The 23,783-nt window shown below is 50.4% G+C and overlaps 1 protein-coding gene across 3 annotated transcripts in view; it reads left to right on the top strand.

The window, feature by feature from the left end:
• Positions 1-3,361: 3,361 nt before the first annotated feature.
• Positions 3,362-23,783, top strand: part of LOC141108807 (protein Wnt-7b-like) — a 39,912-nt gene continuing 19,490 nt past the window's right edge. The window contains exons 1-2 of one of the 3 annotated variants that reach the window (XM_073600754.1): positions 3,371-3,598; positions 8,349-8,497. In XM_073600754.1, the coding sequence (XP_073456855.1) occupies positions 8,424-8,497 (74 nt within the window). In that variant the 5' untranslated portion in view covers positions 3,371-3,598; positions 8,349-8,423. Of the gene's footprint in view, positions 3,599-8,031; positions 8,131-8,348; positions 8,498-23,783 lie in introns of those variants that run through there. The other 2 variants (XM_073600755.1, XM_073600756.1) reach the window with 2 other exon arrangements.

Below are 23,783 nucleotides of genomic sequence, written 5' to 3'. Positions count from 1 at the left end.
AATGCAGCCTCACCAGCGCCCATCAAATGCAGCCTCACCAGCTCCCATCAAATGCAGCCTCGCCAGTGCCCATCAAATGCAGCATCACCAGTGCCCATCAATGCAGCCTACCAGCGCCCATCAAATGCAGCCTACCAGCGCCCATCAAATGCAGCCTCACCAGCACCCATCAAATGTAGCCTTACCAGTGCCCGTCAATGAAGCCTCACCAGTGCCCATCAAATGCAACCTCACCAGTGCCCATCAAATGCAGCCTCACCAGTGCCCATCAATGCAGCCTACCAGTGCCCATCAAATGCAGCCTACCAACGCCCATCAAATATAGCCTCACCAGCTCCCATCCAATGTAGCCTCACCAGCGCCCATCAAATGCAGCCTCACCAGTGCCCATAAAATGCAGCCTCACCAGCTCCCATCAAATGCAGCCTACCAGCGCCCATTTATGCAACCTACCAGTGCCCATCAATGAAGCCTCACCAGTGCCCATCAAATGCAGCCTCACCAGTGCCCATCAATGCAGCCTACCAGCTCCCATCAAATGTAGCCTCACCAGCTCCCATCAAATGTAGCCTCACCAGCGCCTATCAATGCATCCTCACCAGATCCCATAAATGAATGTTTGGTTGCTTCCATTCATTCGGGAGTTGGGACACAGACACAGTCCTCCGCTGCACCTCAGACACTATGTGTGAACGGAGCGGCGGCTGCCTGCTGATGCTGAGACTTAGTTGCTTGTTGTAGAGAGAACGAAGTTGGAAAACCAAGTGGCCTGGCGCCCTAGGCAGCAGGTCGCCCTAAGCGGCTGCCTAGTTTGCCTAGTGGTAGCACCGGCCCTGGGTCACACTGAATGCCCTTCAACCTAGGAGACCGAAGGCATCGTGTGGCATAAACAAGGGAAAAGAGTCAGAGCTGCTTTTCATTTTAAACACCTGATGGTTCCTCCCACCGTGGGGGCGGTACCAGATGATGAAGAGAACAGCGCCAATCTGGTATGAATATACTATGATTGCAGGGTGCCATGCTAAGGGGGAGGGGCCGTGACACTCTGCACTCACAGTCCTTCCTCAGTCTTCCAGGTTGGGTTACACTGAATGCCAACAAATCCAGGAGACTGAGGGCATCCTGTGGCAAAAATGGGGAACTGCAGGGAAAAGAGTTCCGAGCTGCTTTTCATTTTAAACACCTGATGGTTCCTCCCAGCAGAGGGAGGTACTGGATGATGCAGAGAACAGTGCCAATCTGGGCATGAATATACTGTGATTGGGTGTCATGATAAGGGGGAGGGGCCGTGACATTCTTTACTCACAGTCTCTCCTCAGTCTTCCAAATTGAGTGACACTAAATGACACTCAGAAGTCATCTTGTGTTCAAAAAGAGGTACTGCAGGGAAAAGCTTAGGTGAGCATTGTGAGTTGGATCAAGTTTTTCTCTAGGCGGGTGCAGAAAAAGCAATTATACTTACCCTGTTCCTCGCTTTCGCAGGCTCCCTCCCAGCTGCTCGATGGTTCCCCCGACACCACTTCTCCTTGCCTCACCATCAGTTGTTGGCTGTTTGAGGTCACCGCGTACAATGCAGGACCACCAGCCTGCCCACAACCCAGAGCAAGGAGGAAAGAGGAAAAGTGCCCGCCCACAACCTGGTGCAAGAAGGAGAGAAAAAGAGTGCCCGCCCACAACCTGGTTCAAGGAGGAGAGAAGAAGAGTGCCCGTCCACAACCTGAAGCAAGGAGGAGAGAAGAAGAGTGCCCGTCCACAAAATGAAGCAAGGAGGAGAGAAGAAGAGTGCCCGCCCACAACCTGGTGCAAGGAGGAGAGAAAAAGAAGAGTGCCCGCCCACAATTCAGAGCAAGGAGGAAAGAAGAAAAGTGCCCGTCCGTAGTCTGGTGCACAGAGGAGAGAAAAAGTGCCCACCCACAATCTGGTGCAAGGAGGAGAGAAGAGTGCCCACCCCCCAACCCAGAGCACGGAGTTAAAGAAGAAGTGTGCCCACCCCCCCAACCCAGAACAAGGAGGAAAGAAGAAGAGTGCCTGCCCACAACCTTGTTCAAGGAAGAAAGAAGAAGAGTGCCCGCCCACAAACTGAAGCAAGGAGGAGAGAAAGAGTGCACAACCCAAAACCTGGTGCAAGGAGGAAAGAAGAAAAGTGCCGGCCCACAACCTGGTGCAAGGAGGAGAGAAAGTGAGTGCCCACCCCCCAACCTACCCTCCCACAACCTGGAGCAAGGAGGAAAGAAGAAGAAGAGTGCCCGCCCACAATTCAGAGCAAGGCGGAAAGAAGAAGAGTGCCCACTCCCCCAACCCAGAGCAAGGAGGAAAGAAGAGTGCCCGCCCACAACCTGGTTCAAGGAGGAGAAAAGAAGAGTGCCCGCCCACAACCTGGTGCAAGGAGGAGAGAAAAAGAGTGCCCGTCCACAACCCGGAGCAAGGAGGAGAGAAAAGAGTGCCCGCCCAAAACCTGATGCAAGGAGAAGAGAAGAAGAGTGCCCGCCCACAACCTGGAGCAAGTTGGAGAGAAAGAGTGCTCATCCCAAAACCTGGGGCAAGGAGGAGAGCAGAGTGCCCACCCACAACCTGGTGCAAGGAAGAGAGAAGGAAGTGCAAGGAACATGCTGATAGGAGGAGAGGGCAGAGTGACAGAGGCAATTAAAATACCGAGCTGCTATTTCTCCCTTCACTGCTTATAGGAGGAGAGAGCAGATTGGAGGAGAGAAGTAGCTCACCAGCCTGCCACTTCTCCCTTCACTGCTAAGATGTGAGAGCAGAGTGATGGAGGCGAGAAGCTCACCCGACTGCAGCTTCTCCCTTCACATTTGACAGGGGGAGAGAGCAGAGTGATGGAGGCGAGGAGCTCACCAGCCTGCCGATTCTCCCTTTCCTTTTGATAGGGGGAGAGAGCAGAGTGATGGAGGGGAGGAGCTCACCAGCCTGCCGCTTCTCCCTTCACTGCTGATAGGAGGAGAGAGCAGAGTGACAAAAGGTGAGGAGATCCTCAGTCTGCAGCTTCTTCTTTCATTGTCCAATCTCTGGCTTGGAGAGGGACAAGACCTGTGAGTGTTAGTGGACTGCAGCAGAGAAAAGTCAGGTCTCTTGCCACGCCAGACTGTTATACACTGTGTGGCAGAGCAGTGTAAATCTCAGGACTGGATGGACAGAAAAGCAAATCTGGCAGCTTCTCCTGCCTTGTACCTGAATCCAGAGATAGGAGGGAGATCTGTAACCGGGGGGGGGTGTCAGCGAGGTTTGTGATATCGTTTGTTGCTGCTTTGACAGAGGGACCCACCCAGCAGGCTGAGCCCTCCTCTGTTAACAAAGCCGGGGAGGGGGGGGGGAGGCAGGTGGTGGAGGAATGAATAGGAGAATATTTTTTTGGCAGGGTGATATGAATTGTCTGACCCACCTTCTACGTCTCCTTCACACCCCCCCCGGCCCTCAGCTACGCCTCCAAACATTTAAGGTAACATTTGTACAGTGCAGGCGCTGGAGCAAAGCTTGTCTGGGCAGCAAGGTATGGAGACAGGATTCACCTGTCACTGGAAGGATCTCTTCCTGCCATCGGGGGACTGAAGAACAGAATGGCACCCGCTGTGGCCAGAGCAAGGTACACCGTTCTGCTTCCTGTGGTCTGAAAATGGGGGATGCCGGTGTCGGTGAGCACAGGGGGGGTGGTATGATAGGATCCAAGGAAGGACAGTGGCTTCAAATCCTAGACAGTATGCTGTCTGCATGGAGTTTGCATGTTCTCCCTGTGCTTGTGTGTGGTTCCTCCAATACTCCAAAGACACATTAGTGGGTTAATCGTCCCTGGTAGGTGTATAGATATGGGTGGGCAGCACAGTGGTTTAGTAGTTAGTAGGTCTGCCTTGCAGCACTGGGGTCCTTGGTTCTGAAATTTGTCACTGCACTACCTACATGGAGTTTGCATGTTCTCCCTGGGCTTGTGTGGGTTTCCTTCCATACTCCAAAGACACACTGGCCGTTTAATTAGCCCTAGTAGGGGTATAGGTATTGATGGGAAGCACAGTGGTTCAGTAGTTAGTAGGTCTGCCTCGCAGCACCGGGGTCCTTGATTCAAATGCTGGTCACCACACTATCAGCATGGAGTTTGCATGATCTCCTCCTTCACTCCAAAGACATGCTGGTAGGTTAATTGGCTCTAGTATGTGTGTATGTATTGATGGGCAGTACAGTGGTTCAGTAGTTAGTAGGTGAGCCTTGCAGCACTGGGGTCCTTGGTTCAAATACTGGTGAAGACACTGCATGGAGTTTGCATGTTCTCCCTGTGCTTGTGTGGGTTTCCTCCAACACTCCAAGGACATGCTAGTAAGGTAATCGTCCCTGGTAGGGGTATATGTATGGATGGGCAGCACAGTAGTTTACTGGTTAGTAGGTCTACCTTGCAGCACTGGGCTCCTTGGTTCGAATTTCAGCCCAGCACACTGTCTGCATGGAGTTTGCATGTCTGCCCTGGGCTTGTATGAGGCTACTCAGGTTTTCCCCCTCACTCCAAAGACATGCTGGTTGGTAGGTTAATTGGCTCTAGTATGTGTGTATGTATAAGTATTGATGGGCAGCACAGTGGTTCAGTAGTTAGTCGGTGAGTGTTTAGTAGTTCTGACTTGCAGCACTGGGGTCCTTAGTTCAGAAACTGGTCACCACACTGTCTGCATGGAGTTTGCATGTTCTCCCTGGGCTTGTGTGGGGTTCCTCCGACACTCCAAAGACACGCTGACAGGTTAATTGGCCCTAGTAGGGGTATAGGTATGGATGGGCAGCACAGTGGTTCAGTAGTTAGTAGGTCTGCCTTGCAGCACCGGGGTCCTTGGTTCAAATGCTGGTCACCACACTATCAGCATGGAGTTTGCATGATCTCCTCCTTCACTCCAAAGACATGCTGGTAGGTTAATTGGCTCTAGTATGTGTTTATGTATTGATGGGCAGCACAGTGGTTCAGTGGTTAGTAGTTCAGCCTTGCAGCACTGGGGTCCTTGGTTCAAATACTGGCCATGACACGATCTACATGGAGTTTGCATGTTCTCCCTGTGCTTGTGTGGGGTTCCTCCCAAACTCCAAAGACGCGCTGGTAGGTTAATCGTCCCTGGTAGGGGTATAGGTATGGATGGGCAGCACGGTGGTTTACTGGTTATTAGGTCTGCCTTGCAGCACTGGGGTCCTTGGTTCAAATACTGACAAAGACACTGTCTGCATGGAGTTTGCATGTTCTCCCTGTGCTTGTGTGGGTTTCACTCCAAAGACGCGCTGGTAGGTTAATCGTCCCTGGTAGGTGTATAGGTATGGATGGGCAGCACGGTGGTTTACTGTTTATTAGGTCTGCCTTGAAGCACCGGGGTCCTTGGTTCGAATACTGGCCATGACACGATCTACATGGAGTTTGCATGTTCTCCTCCTACACTCCTAAGACACACTGGTAGGTTAATCGGCCCTAGTAGGGGTATAGGTATGGATGGGCAGTCCAGTGGCTTAGTAGTTAGTAGGTCTGCCTTGCAGTACTGGGGTCCTTGGTTCAAATACTGGCAAAGACACTGTCTGCATGGAGTTTGCATGTTCTCCCTGTGCTTGTGTGGGGTTCCTCCCACACTCCAAAGACACACTGGTAGGTTAATCGGCCATAGTAGGTGTATATGTATGGATGGGCAGCACGGTGGTTTAGTAGTTAGTAGGTCTGCCTTGCAGCACTGGGGTCCTTGGTTCAAATACTGGTCACCACACTATCAGCATGGAGTTTGCATGATCTCCTCCTTCACTCCAAGGACATGCTGGTAGGTTAATCGGCCATAGTAGGTGTATAGGTATGGATGGGCAGTGCAGTGGTTTACTGGTTAGTAGGTCTACCTTGCAGCGCTGGGGTCCTTGGTTCGAATTCCAGCCCAGCACACTGTCTGCATGGAGTTTGCATGTCTGCCCTGGGCTTGTATGAGGCCACTCAGGTTTTGCTCCTCACTCCAAAGACATGCTGGTAGGTGAATTGGCTCTATATTGGTGCAATACGCAAAACAATTGGCAACAACACCATTGAGTACAGTATGGTGATACTTTTTTTTTAATTACACTATGGGGGAGGGGGAGGGGGGACATCTATTTGCCATTCCTCCAGTGACTCCACATGTACATTTCTTCTGTACAAATCGAGCAACAAAAAAAAACCTAATTCTTCAGGCTATACTCTCTTCATAATGAATGGGCAGTCTGAGCAGTAGTGAAATACCATCTCATGGCCACTAGATGGAACTGAGGAGCACAGGAAATACATAGGTCTTTGTAGTAAAAAGAGATACAATGTACCGATTCCAGAGAACGCTAGAGGGAATTAGCAAATGAATGTAACCGATGGCTGCTAATTCTCTCTAGTGTTCTCCAGAATCGTTACAGCCCAGAACAAAACAACAAGGCATATAGGTGATCCGCCCCGCCCACCACATATATTCATAGCGCTAATGTAAAGGGGTTAAATATGCCGTCATATCTGTTCAACAAGCGCAAAAAATACCTGTGGATCCTGCCAGAAATCTTGTGAGCTAAAACCTTCCTGTGCTCTCCTCCTGTTATCAGTTACATTGTTCCCAGCAAGCTCTGTGGACTGCAGTGTTGTCACCCTAGGATGAAACTACAATACCCTTCCCCTCTCCTCTTCTCCATAACATAGAGGGGGGTGTTCTCTATACTGTATCTATAGACCCAAGGACGGGACTACAATAACCTCCCCCTCTTCTCCATAACATAGAAGGGGGGTCTCTATAGAGTATCTAAAGAGGAGCAGTGTTGTCACTCAAGGACAAGACTACAATAACTTCCCCCTCTCCTCTTCTCCATAACATAGAAGGGGGGTCTCTATACTGTATCTATAGACCCAAGGACGGGACTACAATAACCTCCTCCTCTCCATAACATAGAAGGGGGGTCTCTATACTGTATCTATAGACCCAAGGACGGAACTACAATAACCTCCCCCTCTCCTCTTCTCCATAACATAGAGGGGGGGGTCTCTATACTGTATCTATAGACCCAAGGACGGGACTACAATAACCTCCCCCTCTCCATAACATAGAAGGGGGGTCACTATAGAGTATCTATAGAGAAGCAGTGTTGTCACTCAAGGACGAGACTACAATAACCTCCCCCTCTTCTCTTCTCCATAACATAAAGGGGGGTGTTCTCTATACTGTATCTATAGACCCAAGGACGGGACTACAATAACCTCCTCCTCTCCATAACATAGAAGGGGGGTCTCTATACTGTATCTATAGACCCAAGGACGGAACTACAATAACCTCCCCCTCTCCTCTTCTCCATAACATAGAGGGGGGGGTCTCTATACTGTATCTATAGACCCAAGGACGGGACTACAATAACCTCCCCCTCTCCATAACATAGAAGGGGGGTCACTATAGAGTATCTATAGAGAAGCAGTGTTGTCACTCAAGGACGAGACTACAATAACCTCCCCCTCTTCTCTTCTCCATAACATAAAGGGGGGTGTTCTCTATACTGTATCTATAGACCCAAGGACGGGACTACAATAACCTCCCCCTCTCCATAACACAGAAGGGGGGGCTGTATAGAGTATATATAGAGGAGCAGTGTTGTCACTCACGGACAAGACTACAATAACCTCCCCCTCTCCTCTTCTCTATAACATAGAGGGGGGGTATTCTCTATACTGTATCTATAGACCCAAGGACGGGACTACAAAAACCTCCCCCTCTCCATAACATAGAAGGGGGGTCTCTATAGAGTATCTATAGAGGAGCAGTGCTGTCACTCAAGGACAAGACTACAATAACCTCCCCCTCTTCTCTTTAACATAGAGGGGGGTGTTCTCTATACTGTATCAATGGAGGGGCAGTGTTGTCACCCAAGGACAGGAAGTGTGTTCCTGGCAGGATCACCGGGTGAAATGAAAGGGGAACAGAACAACGGATGCAGCCACCACATGTAAGGTTTGGTATTCTATGAGATTTTGGATACATTGTAACAATGGATGGGTCTGTAGATGAGAGCGCCCCCCCCCGATGGGTTATCCATGTGCGGCGATCACGCTGCAGGTAACAGGAAGAAAACTGCGACATTAGCCTGTGGGTGCGGAGAGACGGCTGACACCATGGAATGACGGAGGTGAGCTGACACCTTGGAATGACGGAGGAGCGCTCGGAGCTCCTCGGAGAATCGGGAAAGGCGTTCAAGGCCGCACCAGGGGAGGGAAGGAGAGTCGCACACCAGCTTGTATTGTCTGATCTCCGCATCTGGTTGTAACAGTGACAGCTCTGTTCCCTGCGCGGGTCTCGCTCTCCGCTCATCTGACGCCTTGTCCGCTTTCCTTGTCTTCCCCGCAGGTAGCATGACTCCAGTCTCTTGTATGGAGGGAAAGTCTCATCCGGACTGAGGAGGAGGGAAGAGCGCAAACCAGTATGAGAGTGAAGCTGAGCGCGCTGGACCTCTGTCACACCGTGCTGTGCATTGGATTGATGCTCTGCGGAGAAGGGTGAGCCGGCCGTCTGGGGTGGGCAGTCAGCCAGCGCAGCTGCCAGGGGAAAGTTTGGGGGGGTATAAAGGGAATAAAGATAGTTGTGCTGGCGGGAGGTCCTTTCTGCAGCTGAGGGGTCAAGGTCTACCTTGAGGACTTCATTTACTTTGCTTTGACTTTGATGTGTTTTTGGTGCTTCGGTGATGTTTTTTTGAAGCTTGGCAAATGTGTTGCGTGTGTTGATTCTCTATTTGTTTTAAAGAGGTCCAATAGTACCCCCACTCAGCAGATCCCCATCTCATTGGTAACCTCATTCAGCAGATACCTTGCTCAGTAGTACTTCCAGATCTGCTGAAGCCCCGCTCAGTAGCAATCCCCCAGCTCTGCTGATCCTCTGGTTTGCTTATCCTCCTCCAGTCACCCATCTCTGCTGATGTCCTACTCAGTAGTATCCCCTGCTTTGCTGATCCCCCGCTCAGTAGTAACTTCCAGCTCTGCTGATCCCCCGCTCAGTAGTAACCCCCAGCTCCACTGATCCTCTGGTTTGCTGATCCTCCTCCACTCCACCAGCTCTGCTGATGCCCTACTCAGTAGTACCCCTAGCTTTGCTGATCCCCCGCTCAGTAGCAACCCCCAGCTCTGTTGATTCCCCAGTCAGTAGTAACTTCCAGCTCTGCTGATCCCCTGCTCAGTAGCAAACCCCAGCCCTGCTGATCCTCCACTCAGTAGTAACCCCCAGCTCTGCTGATTTTCCAACTCAGTAGTAACCTCCAGCTTTGCTTATCCCCTGCTCAGTAGTAACCCCCAACTCTGCTGATCCTCTGGTTTGCTTAACCTGCTCCGGTCCCCCAGCTCTGCTGATGCCCTACTCAGTAGTATCCCCAGCTTTGCTTATCCTCTGCTCAGTAGCAACCCTCAGCTCTGCTGATTCTCCACTCAGTAGTAACCTCCAGCTCTGCTGATCCCCCACTCAGTAGTAACCCCCAGCTCTGTTGATTCCCCACTCAGTAGTAACCCCCAGCTCTGCAGATTCCCCACTCAGAAGTAACCTCTAGCTCAGCTGATCTCCCACTCAGTAGTAACCTCCAGCTTTGCTAATCCCCCACTTAGTAGTAACCCCCAGCTCGCTGATCCTCTGGTTTGCTGATCCTCCTCCGGTCCCCCAGCTCTGCTGATGCCCTACTCAGCTCTGTTGATTCCCCAGTCAGTAGTAACTTCCAGCTCTGCTGATCCCACGCTCAGTAGTAACCCCCAGCTCTGCTTATCCTCTGGTTTGCTTATCCTCCTTTATTCCCCCATCTCTGCTTATGCCCTAGTCAGTAGTATCCCCAATTTTGCTTATCCTCCGCTCAGTAGTAACCCCCAGCTCTGCTGATTCTCCACTCAGTAGTGACCTCCAGCTCTGCTGATCCCCCACTCAGTAGTAACCCCCAGCTCTGTTGATTCCCCACTCAGTAGTAACCCCCAGCTCTGTTGATTCCCCACTCATTAGTAATTTCTAGCTCTACTGACCCCCCGCTCAGTAGTAACCCCCAGCTCTGCTGATCCCCCACTCAGTAGTAACCCCAAGCTCTGCTGATTCCCCACTCAGTAGTAACCCCAGCTCTGCTAATTCCCCACTCAGAAGTAACCTCTAGCTCAGCTGATCTCCCACTCAGTAGTAACCTCCAGCTTTGCTAATCCCCCGCTTAGTAGTAACCCCAAGCTCTGCTGATCCTCTGGTTTGCTGATCCTCCTCCGGTCCCCCAGCTCTGCTGATGCCCTACTCAGTAGTACCCCTAGCTTTGCTGATCCCCCGCTCAGTAGCAACCCCCAGCTCTGTTGATTCCCCAGTCAGTAGTAACTTCCAGCTCTGCTGATCCCCCGCTCAGTTGTAACCCCCAGCTCTGCTGATCCCCCGCTCAGTTGTAACCCCCAGCTCTGCTGATGCCCTACTCTGTAGTATCCCCAGCTTTGCTAACCCCTCATTCAGTAGCAAACCCCAGCTCTGTTGATTCCCCGCTCAGTAGTAACCCCCAGCTCTGCTGATTCTCCGCTCAGTAGTAACCTCCAGCTCTGCTGATCTCCCACTCAGTAGTAAACCCCAGCTCTGCTGAACCTCTGGTTTGCTTATCCTCCTCCATTTCCCCATCTTTGCTGATGCCCTAGTCAGTAGTATCCCCAGCTTTGCTTATCCCCTGCTCAGTAGAAACCCCCAGCTCTGTTGATTCCTCAGTCAGTAGTAACCCCCAGCTCTGCTGATGCCCCGCTCAGTAGAATCCCCAGCTTTGCTGATCCCCCACCCAGTAGTAACCCCCAGCTCTGCTGATTCCCCGCTCAGTAGTTACCCCCAGCTCTGCTGATTCCCTGCTCAGTAGTAACCCCAACTCTGATTCTCTGGTTTGCTGATCCTCCTCAGGTCCCCTAGCTCTGCTGATTTGCCACTTAGTAGTAACCACCAGCTCTGCTGATCCCCCGCTCAGTAGTAACCCCCAGCTCTGCTGATCCTCTTGTTTGCTTATCCTCCTCCATTCCATCTCTGCTGATGCCCTAGTCAGTAGTATCCCAAGCTTTGCTTATCCCCCGCTCAGTAGCAACCCCTAGCTCTGCTGATCCCCCACTCAGTAAGAACCCCCAGCTCTGCTGAATCCCCGCTCAGTAGTAACCCCAACTCTGCTAAATCCCTGCTCAGTAGTAACCTCTAGCTCTGCTGATCTCCCACTCAGTAGTAACCTCCAGCTTTGCTGATCCCACGCTCAGTAGTAACCCCCAGCTCTGCTGATCCTCTGGTTTGCTAATCCTCCTCTGGTCCCCCAGCTCTGCTGATGCCCTACTCAGTAGTATTCCCAACTTTTATGATCCCCCACTCAGTAGCAACCCCCAGCTCTGTTGATTCCTCAGTCAGTAGCAACCCCCAGCTCTGCTGATGCTCCGCTCAGTAGTATCCCCAGCTTTGCTGATCCCCCACCCAGTAGTAACCCCCAGCTCTGCTGATTTCCCGCTCAGTAGTACCCCCCAGCACTGCTGAACCCCTGGTCAGCAGTGCCCTTCAGCTCTCCTGGTTCCCCACTCAGTAGTAACTTCCAGCTCTGCTGATCTCCTACTCAGTAGTAACCCCCAGCTCTGCTGATCCTCTGCTTTGCTGATTCTCCTCTCTCTCTTGTTCTCGCTCACCTCCTATTATATTGCTCCCATGCTGTGCACCACGTGTGACATTTCTAGTTTCTACTGCTCCGGTTCCCCCTCTCAGTAGAATCCCAAGCTTTGCTGATCCCCCACTCAGTAGCAACCCCCCAGCTCTGATGATTCCCCGCTTGGTAGTAACCCCCAGCTCTGCTGATCCCCCACTCAGTGGTAACCCCCAGCTCTGCTGATTCTCTGGTTGGCTGATCCTCCTCAGGTCCCCCAACTCTGCTGATTTCCCACTCAGTAGTACTGTATCCCCAGCTCTGCTGATTCCCTGCTCAGTAGTAGTAGAAAGCCGCATGTGGTATCATTTTTGAAGCACAGAGAACACAGTGTGTAAACAGCACTGTAAGGTGACCATTTTATTTAGTGGGAGGAGCTTTGATTGGCATTCAGAGTGCTTTAAAAAAAAAGCCTGTCCAGTGCCACATTTTGAAGTGAGTGTAAACCAGCCCATAAGGAAAATATTAGGACTGCCATTACCTTTACTTTCCCCATAACCCCAACCCTTACCCGATCATGTAACCCTAACCTTCACAACCCTAACACTAACCATCTCTGTAACCCTAACATTGACTTTCACACTCTCCCTCCATGTAACTCTAAAGTTAACCCTTCCTGTAACTCCAACGCTAACTCTTCTTATAACCCAAACACATACCTTAAAACTAATTCCCCCCGTAACCTGAAAAACGAACCCTCCCACAAACAACGACCTTCCTCAGTAACCCTAACACTAATCCTTACACTATGCCTCCCTCTTACCCCCAAGTTAACCCTTCCTATAATCCAAATACTAACCTTACCACTATGCCTTTTTGTAATCCTAACACTAACCCTCCTTGTAGCCTTAACATCAAATGTATCTGTAACCCTTTTACACCAACACTCATACTATTCCTCCCTCTAACCCCAAGCCTTCTCATAACCCTAACATCAATGGCCCCTGTAATCTAACGCTAGCCCTCACACTAATCCTCCCTGTAACCCTAACACTAAACATCGCTGTAACCCTCACACTAATCCTCCCTGTAACCCTAACACTAATCATCACTGTAATCCTAACAATAATCCTTCCTGTAACCCTAACACTAATCCTTCCTGTAACCCTAACACTAATCATCACTGTAACCCTAACACTAATCCTTCCTGTAACCCTAACACTAATCCTTCCTGTAACCCTAACACTAATCCTTCCTGTAACCCTAACACTAATCATCACTGTAACCCTAACACTAATCCTTCCTGTAACCCTAACACTAATCTTCCCTGTAATCCTAACACTAATCCTCCTGTAACCCCAACACTAATCCTCCCTGTAACCCTAACACTAATCCTCCCTGTAACCCTAACATTAATCATCGCTGTAACCTTCACACTAACCTTCCTTGTAACTGTAACAATAATTCTCCCACCTTCCATCCCTGTAAACCTTACACCAACTGTTCCTGTAACTCTAACACTAACCCTTACACTATCCCTCTCTGTAATCCTTACACTAACTCCTCTATATACATAACACTTATCCTCCCAGTAACCCTAACATAAACCTTTAAACTAGCCCACCCACCTATAATTGCAACACCAATTCTCCCTGTAATCCTAACACTAACCCTCCCCTAACATTAACACCAAGCCACCATGTAACCCCAACACTAGCCTTCACTGTAACCCTAACATTAACCTTCCCTGGTACCCTATCACTAGCCTCTATACAACACTCCCATCTACCCTCCCTATAACCTTCACACTAACCTTCCCTGTAGCCCTTAACACTAATCCTCACACTTACCTTCATACTTACCCTCCCTGTCACCATACCATTAACCATCCCACCATCATTCCTTGTACCTAACAACTGTCCCTGTAACCGTAACACTAACTCTCCCTGTAACCCTAACACTAACCCCTCTTTAACCTCAACACTAACCCCCCCTGTAACCCTAACTTCCCTATAAACCCAACACTAACCCTCTCTGTAACCCTAACACTAGCCCTTAATGTAACCCTAAGACTAGCCCTACCTGTAACCCTAACACTGACCCCCTATAACCCCAACACTAACCCTCTCTGTAACCCTAACACTAGCCCTCAATGTAACCCTAAGACTAGCCCTACCTGTAACCCTAACACTGACCCCCTATAACCACAACACTAACCCTCCCTGTAACCCTAACACTAACCCTCCTATAACCCCAACACTAACCCTCTCTGTAACCCTAACACTAGCCCTCAATGTAACCCTAAGACTAGCCCTACCTGTAACCCTAACACTAACCCCCCTATAACCCCAACACCAACCTCCCTATAACCCCAACACTAACCCTCCCTGTAATCCTAACACTAGCCCTCAATCTAACCCTAAGACTAGCCCTACCTGTAACTCTAACATTGACCCCCTATAACCCCAACACTAACCCTCCCTGTAACCCTAACCCCCCTATAACCCCAACACTAACCCTCTCTGTAACCCTAACACTAGCCCTCAATGTAACCCTAAGACTAGCCCTACCTGTAACCCTAACACTGACCCCCTATAACCCCAACACTAACCTCCCTATAACCCCAACACTAACCCTTCCTGTAACCCTAACACTAACCCCCCTATAACCTCAACACTAACCCTCCCTGTAACCCTAACACTAGCTCTCAAAGTAACACTAACCCCCCTATAACCCCAACACTAACCCTCCCTGTAAGACTAAAACTAGCCCTCCTTGTAAACCTAATACTAACCCTCCCTGTCACCATAAATCTAACCTTCTCACCATCCATCCCTGTAAACCGGCCTCCAACTGTCCCTGTAACTCTAACACTGTCCCTCACTGTAGTTCTCGCACTAACCCTCCCAGTAACCCTAACGCTAACCTTCCCTGTTTCCTATCACTGACCTCTGTACTAACCCTCCCATCCACATCCCTGTAACCTTCAAGCTAGTCCTCTCTGTAGTCCTAACACTAACCCTCACACTAACCTTCAAATTAACTTTACCTCTAACCCCAACACTAATCGGGTTTTTCCCAGCAAAGAATGTGCATGATTTGATCAGAGAAGAGACTTGTACTGAGAACATACCACATGTTAGCTGCTGTTACTGAACTTTCCCTTTAAACATATTGTCACTTAGCCCATTAATGCTAAACCAAAGACTAATCCCCGTAAATTGCATATTATGTATATTTCTAGAGATTGTCAGCGCCAACTAGTGGCCATAATGCTGTATTTTCCTGATTGAGGTGTGTAACTGCTTGGGTGTAACTTTTGTAGATTTTTTTTTGGGGGGGGGGGGCTTTGTTGGTTTAACACTATCCAAATATCCAAATTGTGGTATACTTTTGTTATGACAGGTTCTCTTTAATGAGACCTCCATTAAAGAGATCTTGCATGCATCTTCTCAAAGAGATCACATACACTTCATCCTCAGGTGGGGCCCATCTCAGGACTCGGCCCCTGGCTCCTCCTATTTGGCCTCTCAAAGAGATCACATACACTTCCTCATCCTCAGGTGGGGCCCATCTCAGGACTAGGCACCTGGCTCCTACCATTTGGCCTCTCAAAAAAGATCACATACACTTCCTCATCCTCAGGTGGGGTCCATCATAGGACTAGGCACCTGGCTCCTACCATTTGGCCTCTCAAAGAGAGGACTAGGCACCTGGATCCTCCCATTTGGCCTCTCAAAAAGATCACATACACTTCCTCATCCTCAGGTGGGGCCCATCTCAGGACTAGGCCCCTGACTCCTCCCATTTGGCCTCTCAAAAAGATCCCATACACTTCCTCATCCTCAGGTGGGGCCCATCTCAGGACTAGGCCCCTGACTCCTCCCATTTGGCCTCTCAAAAAGATCACATACACTGCCTCATCCTCAGGTGGGGCCCATCTCAGGACTAGGCCTCTGGCTCTTCCCATTTGGCCTCTCAAAGAGATCACATACACTTCTTCATCCTAACGTTGGGCCCACCTCAGGACTAGGCCCCTGGCTCCTCCCATTTGGCCTCTCAAAAGAGATCACATACTCTTCTTTATCCTCAGGTGGGGCCCATCATAGGACTAGGCACCTGGCTCCTCCCATTTGGCCTCTCAAAGAGATCACATACACTTCCTCATCCTCAGGTGGGGCCCATCTCAGGACTAGGCCCCTGGCTCCTTCCATTTGGCCCCTCAAGGAGATCACATACACATCTTCATCCTTACATTGGGCCCATCTCAGGACTAGGCCCCTGGCTCCTCCCATTTGGCCTCTCAAGGAGATCACATACACATCTTCATCCTTACGTTGGGCCCATCTCAGGACTAGGCCCCTGGCTCCTCCCATTTGGCCTCTCAAAGAGATCACATACACTTCCGCATCCTCAGGTGGGGCCCATCTCAGGACTAGGTCCCTGGCTCCTTCCATTTGGCCTCTCAAAGAGATCACATACACTTCCTCATCCTCAGGTGGGGCCCATCTCAGGACTAGGCCCCTGGCTCCTCACATTTGGCCTCTCAAAGAGATCACATACAGTTCCTTATCCTCAGGTGGGGCCCATTTCGGGACTGGGCCACTGGCTCCTCCCATTTGCCCTCTCAAAGAGACCACATACACTTCCTCATGCTCAGGTGGGACCCATTTCAGGACTGGGGCCCTGGCTCCTTCCATTTGGCCTCTCAAAGAGATCACATACACTTCTTCATCCTCAGGTGTGGCCCATCATAGGACTAGGCCCCTGGCTCCTGCCATTTGGCCTCTCGAAGAGATCATATACACTTCCTCATCCTCAGGTGGGGCCCATTTCAGGACTGGGCCACTGGCTCCTCCCATTTGCCCTCTCAAAGAGATCACACACACTTCCTCATGCTGAGGTGGGGCCCATTTCAGGGCTGGGCCCCTGGCTCCTTCCATTTGGCCTCTCAAAGAGGTCACATACACTTCTTCATCCTCAGGTGTGGCCCATCTCAGGACTAGGCCCCTGGCTCCTCCCATTTGGCCTCTCAAGGAGATCACATACATATCTTCATCCTCAGGTGGGGCCCATCTCAGGACTAGGCCCCTGGCTCCTCCTATTTGGCCTCTTAAAATGATCACATACACTTCCTCATCCTCAGAAGGGGTCCATCTCAGGGCTAGGCCCCTGGCTCCTCCCATTTGGACTCTCAAGGAGATCACATACACATCTTCATCCTTACGTTGGGCCCATCTCAGGACTAGGCCCCTGGCTCCTCACATTTGGCCTCTTAAAGAGATCACATACACTTCTTCATCCTCAGGTGGGGCCCATCTCAGGACTAGGCCCCTGGCTCCTTCCATTTGGCCTCTCAAAGAGATCACATGCACTTCCTCATCCTCAGGTGGGGCCCATCTCAGGACTAGGCCCCTGGCTCCTTCCATTTGGCCTCACAAAGAGATCACATACACTTCCTCATCCTCAGGTGGGGCCCATCTCAGGACTAGGCCCCTGGCTCCTCCCATTTGGCCTCTCAAGGAGATCACATACATATCTTCATCCTCAGGTGGGGCCCATCTCAGGACTAGGCCCCTGGCTCCTCCTATTTGGCCTCTTAAAATGATCACATACACTTCCTCATCCTCAGGTGGGGTCCATCTCAGGGCTAGGCCCCTGGCTCCTCCCATTTGGACTATCAAAGAGATCACATACACATCTTCATCCTTACGTTGGGCCCATCTCAGGACTAGCCCCCTGGCTCCTCACATTTGGCCTCTTAAAGAGATCACATACACTTCTTCATCCTCAGGTGGGGCCCATCTCAGGACTAGGCCCCTGGCTCCTTCCATTTGGCCTCTCAAAGAGATCACATACACTTCCTCATCCTCAGGTGGGGCCCATCTCAGGGCTAGGCCCCTGGCTCTTCCCATTTGGCCGCTCAAGGAGATCACATACACATCTTCATCCTTACGTTGGGCCCATCTCAGGACTAGGCCCCTGGCTCTTCCCATTTGGCCTCTCAAAGAGATGACATACACTTCCTCATTCTCAGGTGGGGCCCATCTCGGGACTAGGCCCCTGGCTCCTCACATTTGGCCTCTTAAAGAGATCACATACACTTCCTCATCCTCAGGCGGGGGCCCATCATAGGACTAGGTCCCTGGCTTCTCCTATTTGGCCTCCCAAAGAGATCACATACACTTCCTCATCACTTCATCCTCAGGTGGGGCCCATCATAGGACTAGGCCCCTGGCTCTTCAAATTTGGCCTCTGACCCTATAAGGGTAGCACAGCACAAGGAAGCACATCTAGAAAGAGAACCATAACATGGGTGACACACTCTAATATTTGAGTTTATTTTTTGTCCAGCTTTGGATATAGTATGGGAGGATTAGAAGCCCAGTGAGTTTTTTATTGTCTCCACAATGGAGATTCCCCTCTCTAATTTCCCCCACTGGCACTTGGGAGGAGTTATGTAAATATGAAAATGCTTTGATGGGTGGATGTCAATCTGGAGCAGTGGGGCTGTATTTGCATGCTGACCACTCTAGGTAAATGCCTGCATATCACGCTGAGCCTCCATGACTGACAGAACTGAAATCCAATGAATGAAAGGGGGCTGGGCAAGGGACAGTCTATGTTGCCCTGTGCTGCCGGTGTAGCACCCAAGTTAACAGATACCAAACAAGTCAAGCCTGAAAAATTTGCATCCCTGTAAAAACCTCAAAGAACGACGATTCCCAAAATTCTTCATAGGTGGCGCTTTAAAAGCCTTTACAGGTTAACTGTGGGTTATGGCCCTAGAATTATTGCTTTGACGTTCATGACGGGACCTTACATGTGTGACGCAAATGATGTTTACATACACATACGTGCCCCACGCTACTCTTTTTTATATGTGATGCATACAAGAGTGCCTTAAAAAAATTCAATTACTTTTATCTATTTTGTATAATTTTTAACACATTTTTTAAACTGTATTGTTATTACAAGGAGACTAAAAACATAGTCATAACATAGGCAGGTGACAGGTCCTCTTTATGGAGACATTAGGGGTCTTTTAGGACCTGTCACCTCCCCATGCTATCACAATGGGGCTAACAAGCACTCATGTGATAACTTGGGCAAGTGACTAGTCTTATTTCTGGAGACATCAGGGGTCTATTAGGACCTGTCAGCTGTCCATACTATCAGATAGGCGCTAACAAGCCCCCTATGTGATAGCATGGACAGGTGACAGGTCCTAATAGACCCATGATGTCTCCAAGAAGCCTTCTATGATGTCTCCTAGCCTCCTGAGAAGCCTCCTATGTAATAGCATGGGCAGATGACAGGTCCTGTTTATGGAGACATCAGGGGTCTATTAGACCCCTAATATCTCCACTGCCCATGCTATCACAATCGGGCAGAGAAGCCCCTTATGTGATAGCATGGCCAGGTCACAGGTCCTCTTTATGGAGACATCAGGGGTCTATTAGGACCTGTCACCTGTCCATACTATCACATAGGGGCTAACAAGCCCCCCATGTGATAGCGCTGGCAGGTGATAGGTCCTCGTTATGGAGACCTCTGGGGTCTATTAGGACCTGTCACCTGCTCATGCTATCACAAAGGGGCTAAGAAACCACCTATGTAATATCATGGGCAGATGACAGGTCCTGTTTATGGAGACATCAAGGGTCTATTAGGACCTGTCACCTGCTCATGCTATCACAAAGGGGCTAAGAAGCCTCCTATGTAATAGCATGGGCAGGTGACAGGTTCTGTTTATGGAGACATCAGGGGGTCTATTAGTCCCCTAATATCTCCCCTGCCCATGCTATTACAATTGGGCTGAGAAGCCCCTTATGTGATAGCATGGGCAGGTCACAGGTCCCCTTTTTTGGAGACATCAGGGGTCTATTAGACCCCTGATGTCTATTAGACGTAATGTCTCCCCTGCCTTCCAATGCAGCTATTCAAGCACAGATTGTGCTTGAATGGCTGCATCCACAGCTACACTAGCTAACAAGCCCCCTATGTGATAGCATGGGCAGGTGACAGACCCTCTTTATAGAGGCATCAGGGGTCTATTAGGACCTGTCCATGCTATCACAAGGGGGTTAACAAGCCCCCTATTTGATAGCATTGAGCAGGTGACAGATACTCCTTATGGAGACATTAGGGGTCTAGTAGATCCCCAGCATCTCCCCTGCCCTTCAGTGCAGCTATTCAAGCACAGACTGCGCACCCTTGGCTACACTAGCCAAGGAATGACAGCTGTGACCCCAGGAAGTGATGTAATACCCCTCGCGCCTGGGGTCATTTGTCTTAGGAGAGATTGGGGAATGGATGTTCCCTAAGGTCCTCCTACACTTACTGTACAAGCAGTTTCCCATGGGTTCCACTAAGGGGGGGGGGGGGCGCACTTTGAGAACCCAATAGGAGTGATCAGGTGGCTCGCCTCCCGAATCACTTTTTTTCGGAAAGCCCTTAAAGCATACAGTAGCAGCTGTGAGCCTCACCACCATGTCGTTTATAAACGTACCTCGGTAGACAAGTGGTTAAAGTACACAATTCAATTTTTTTTTTTTAAAGCATGGGAAGGGGTTAGACCCTCCGTCAAGTTTTTATTGCTGGGGAAAGTCACAGGTTGTGTTTAATGCGCAGAGTTCTGTTGCCCTTTTCAGACCAGCGCCGCCATCCCCTGTGAACTCTAGTACCTTTTTAAAATTCTGAGAAACGCGAGCAGGGCGCGCCGAGCCCGGGGGGGGGTGTTTGCCCATATAGTCAGCGGCGGCTGCCAGTGATGTGCCCATGACAAAAAACGCCGCCTGGCACCTCCCATCAGCGAGCGGGCCAAACAAACACGCCGGTTTCTACGGCAACGGTAGATCGGGCCGCCTCTGTGCTGCGCTCATAGTTTTTCATTCCTCCCGGCTCCCTGTGCTGAGCGTGCGGGGAAGAGCAGATTGTTCTCAAAGAATGCAAAAAGTCTGGCAGCTGCTGTCCTCTCCTCCTGGCACAGCTGGTCAAAATCACCCCCCCTCTTCACCCTCCATCCCCGCCTACGTGTGCAGGTTCCTCCCCCCCCCCCCCATCTCTGATGTGGTGAAGTCCTGGTCTGGGTGTCCCTGGGGGGTTATCGCTCTGAAAGGCGCTGAGCTCTGCAATAATGTATATGTGAGCAGCCAGTTGTTACATTGTTACATCATAGATAAGAAAAAAGACACGGGATCATCAGTCTAACCCATGTGTGTGTGTAAAGCTCCATTCCCACCAGTGCGACTTGTGAAGTCGCATGACAAGCCGAAAACCATGTGTTTCAATGGCCACCGTTCTAACTGCGAAGTCATAGCGACTCCAAAAAAGCTTCCTTACTACTTCATTGCAACTTTTCTGCAACTTGGGTGCCATAGAGTGTAAAAGTCGCATGATAATCGCGACCTTGCTTTGTACTCTGGTGGGCAGTCATGTTGGAACAGAAAGGGGCCGTCCCTAAACTGTTCCCACAAAGTTGGGAGCATGAAATTGTCCAAAATGTCTTGGTATGCTGACTCCTTAAGAGTTCCCTTCACTGGAACCAAGCCCAAACCCCGAAAAACAACCCCCACACCATAACCCCCCTCCCACCAAATGATTTGGACCAGTGCACAAAGCAAGGTCCATAAAGACATGGATGAGCGAGTTTGGGGTGGAGGAACTTGACTGGCCTGCACAGAGTCCTGATCTCAACCCGATAGAACACCTTTGGGATGAATTAGAGTGGAGACTGCGAGCCAGGCCTTCTCGCCCAACATCAATGCCTGACCTTACAAACGCGCTTCTGGAAGAATGGTCAAACATTCCCATAGACACCCTCCTAAACCTTGTGGACGGCCTTCCTAGAAGAGTTGAAGCTGTTATAGCTGCAAAGGGCGGAGCCAACTCAATATTGAACCCTACGGACTAAGACTGGGATGTCATTAAAGTTCATGTGCGTGTAAAGGCAGGCGTCCCAATACTTTTGGAAATATAGTGTATTTTTAAAGTCTATCTCAGTTATGGAAAGCATGGATGGGGTTAGGCCCTCTGTCACGTTTTCATTGTCTGCCCCATTGGGGAGATTCAACCCTCTTTATGTCCTGGTGACCACTGTCACTGCAACAAGGAAGTGAGGGTTGTTGCTGTATTTGTGGATCTTCTGAGTGGGTCTTACCTGGTCTTGAATTCAGCACATTTGAGATTCTCACCTACTCAGCGGTTCCAGCGTTGTCCAGTTGAGATCTTCTTCTTCTCAGGTAGCACTCTTTCCCACGCCGCCATGTTTTCCTGTGATGTCATCGATAGGCTTCCGGCTAATGACAGGCCGATAGGGCCACCCCCTCCTCCTTTCCTCAGTGAAAAGCTATGCCCCCTGGGATATGTGACGTACACGGTGCAAAGGGAGCACAGTGCACGTCCTTCGCGTGGTCACTAGAATAATCCGTTTTAAACAGAGACAATTGACTTCTCAACACTCTTGAGACCAGGGCCCAATAGTTTATTCCAAAACCTTTCATGCCCCAACAGTAAAAAAAAAAAAAAAAAAAGTTTGTACTCCCACCATAAAAATATGGGAATATAAAATATGTACTGAAATGTTGGAAGGGTCTGAATGGAGCTGGGTGTCACTGATGGGGGTTTGGGGACTCTGCAGAACATTTGATGGCTCTGTAGGGGATTCTGGAGGGAACTGGGTGCAACTGTAAGGGACTGAGTCTCTGGAGGGGGGCTGTTGGTCTCTCTTGGGGGGTGGGTGATTTCCAGGGGCACTGTGGTAGACTTGAGTGCACTGCAGAAGCTGGGCCCCTTGACTTCCCACAGTATCCCCAAGCCCCTTGAGAGCCCTTAGCCCTCACAGTGACCCCCTCCCCAAGCTTCCACAGTGCCCTCCAGCCCCCTGCAGTGCACTCTAGCTAGCTGCAGGGCCTCCATCCCCCCACCTGCCACCAACCTCCAACATTGTCACACGGTGCCCTCAACCTCCAACATTGTCCCACGGGGCCCTCAAACTCCAACATTATCCCACGGTGCCCTCAAACTCCAGCATTGTCCCATGGTGCCGTCAACCTCCAGGATTGTCCCACGGGGCCCTCAACCTCCAACATTGTCGCTGCACGGTGCCCTCAACCTGCAACATTGTCCCACAAGGCCCTCAACCTTCAACATTATCCCACTGTGCCCCCAACTTCCAACATTGTCCTACAGTGTCCCCAACCTCCAACATTGTCCCACGGTGCTCTCAACCTCCAGCATTGTCCCATGGTGCCCTCAACCTCCAACATTATCCCACAGGGTCCTCAACCTCCAACATTTTTGAAGGGTGCCCTCAACCTCCAACATTGTCCCACGGGGCCCCCAAACACCAACACTGTTCCACGGGGCCCACAACCTCCAATATTGTACCACGGGGCCCTCAACCTCCAACATTGTACCACGGGCCCCTCAACCTCTAAGATTATCCCACAGTGCCCCCAACTTCCAACATTGTCCTACAGTGTCCCCAACCTCCAATGTTGTCCCAAAGTGCCCCAACCTCTACCATTGTCCCACAGTGCCCTCAATCCAACATTGTCCCACAATGCCCTCAACCTCCAACATTAACCCCCAATGCTCTCAACCTTTAACATTGTCCCACAGTGCCTTCAAATTCTGACATTGTCCCACAGTGCCCATGGGTCACTCTTTAAACTTGGGGGCACAGTAAGGACTGGAAGCTCTGCAGTGGGAAAGTGGAGGGCACTGTGGGGGCTGAAAGCTCTCAGGGGGCTTGGAGGCACAATGGGAGGGCAAGGGGCATGGTAGCCTACTAAGGGAGGTTGGGTGGCACCATAAGTGCTGGGAGGCATTGTAGGAGGTTAGGGGATCTACAAGTGGCTGGAGGCCTGGGAGGAGACTGGCTGTGGCCCGGCAGTGAGCCATAGCCCAGTGGTTGAAAACTGCTGACCTAGAGATGCAAAGGGAAAGGAGATAACTTCTGAGGCATATGGGGCCAAAAAGAGAATATGCCTCCTGCAGCCCTTGTGGTCCTCAACCTATTTTAATTTCCAGCATAGGGGTTATAAAGGTCTGCATTGCACAGCGTTAGATTAGTTTGGCTGTTGAAATCTTCATGGGGAACAAAACAGAAAGCGACATGAAGGTTTATGTAAATGAGAAGCTCTGGGTTAATAGTTGAGAACCAAGGAGCAACAATTTTTCCGTTCTTTGCA

This window comes from Aquarana catesbeiana, linkage group LG09 (assembly GCF_042186555.1).
Source record: "Aquarana catesbeiana isolate 2022-GZ linkage group LG09, ASM4218655v1, whole genome shotgun sequence".
In the NCBI taxonomy this organism is placed as follows: Eukaryota; Metazoa; Chordata; class Amphibia; order Anura; family Ranidae; genus Aquarana; species Aquarana catesbeiana.
Note: the sequence above shows the minus strand (reverse complement) of the source record. Positions and strands in the feature narration are given on the sequence as shown.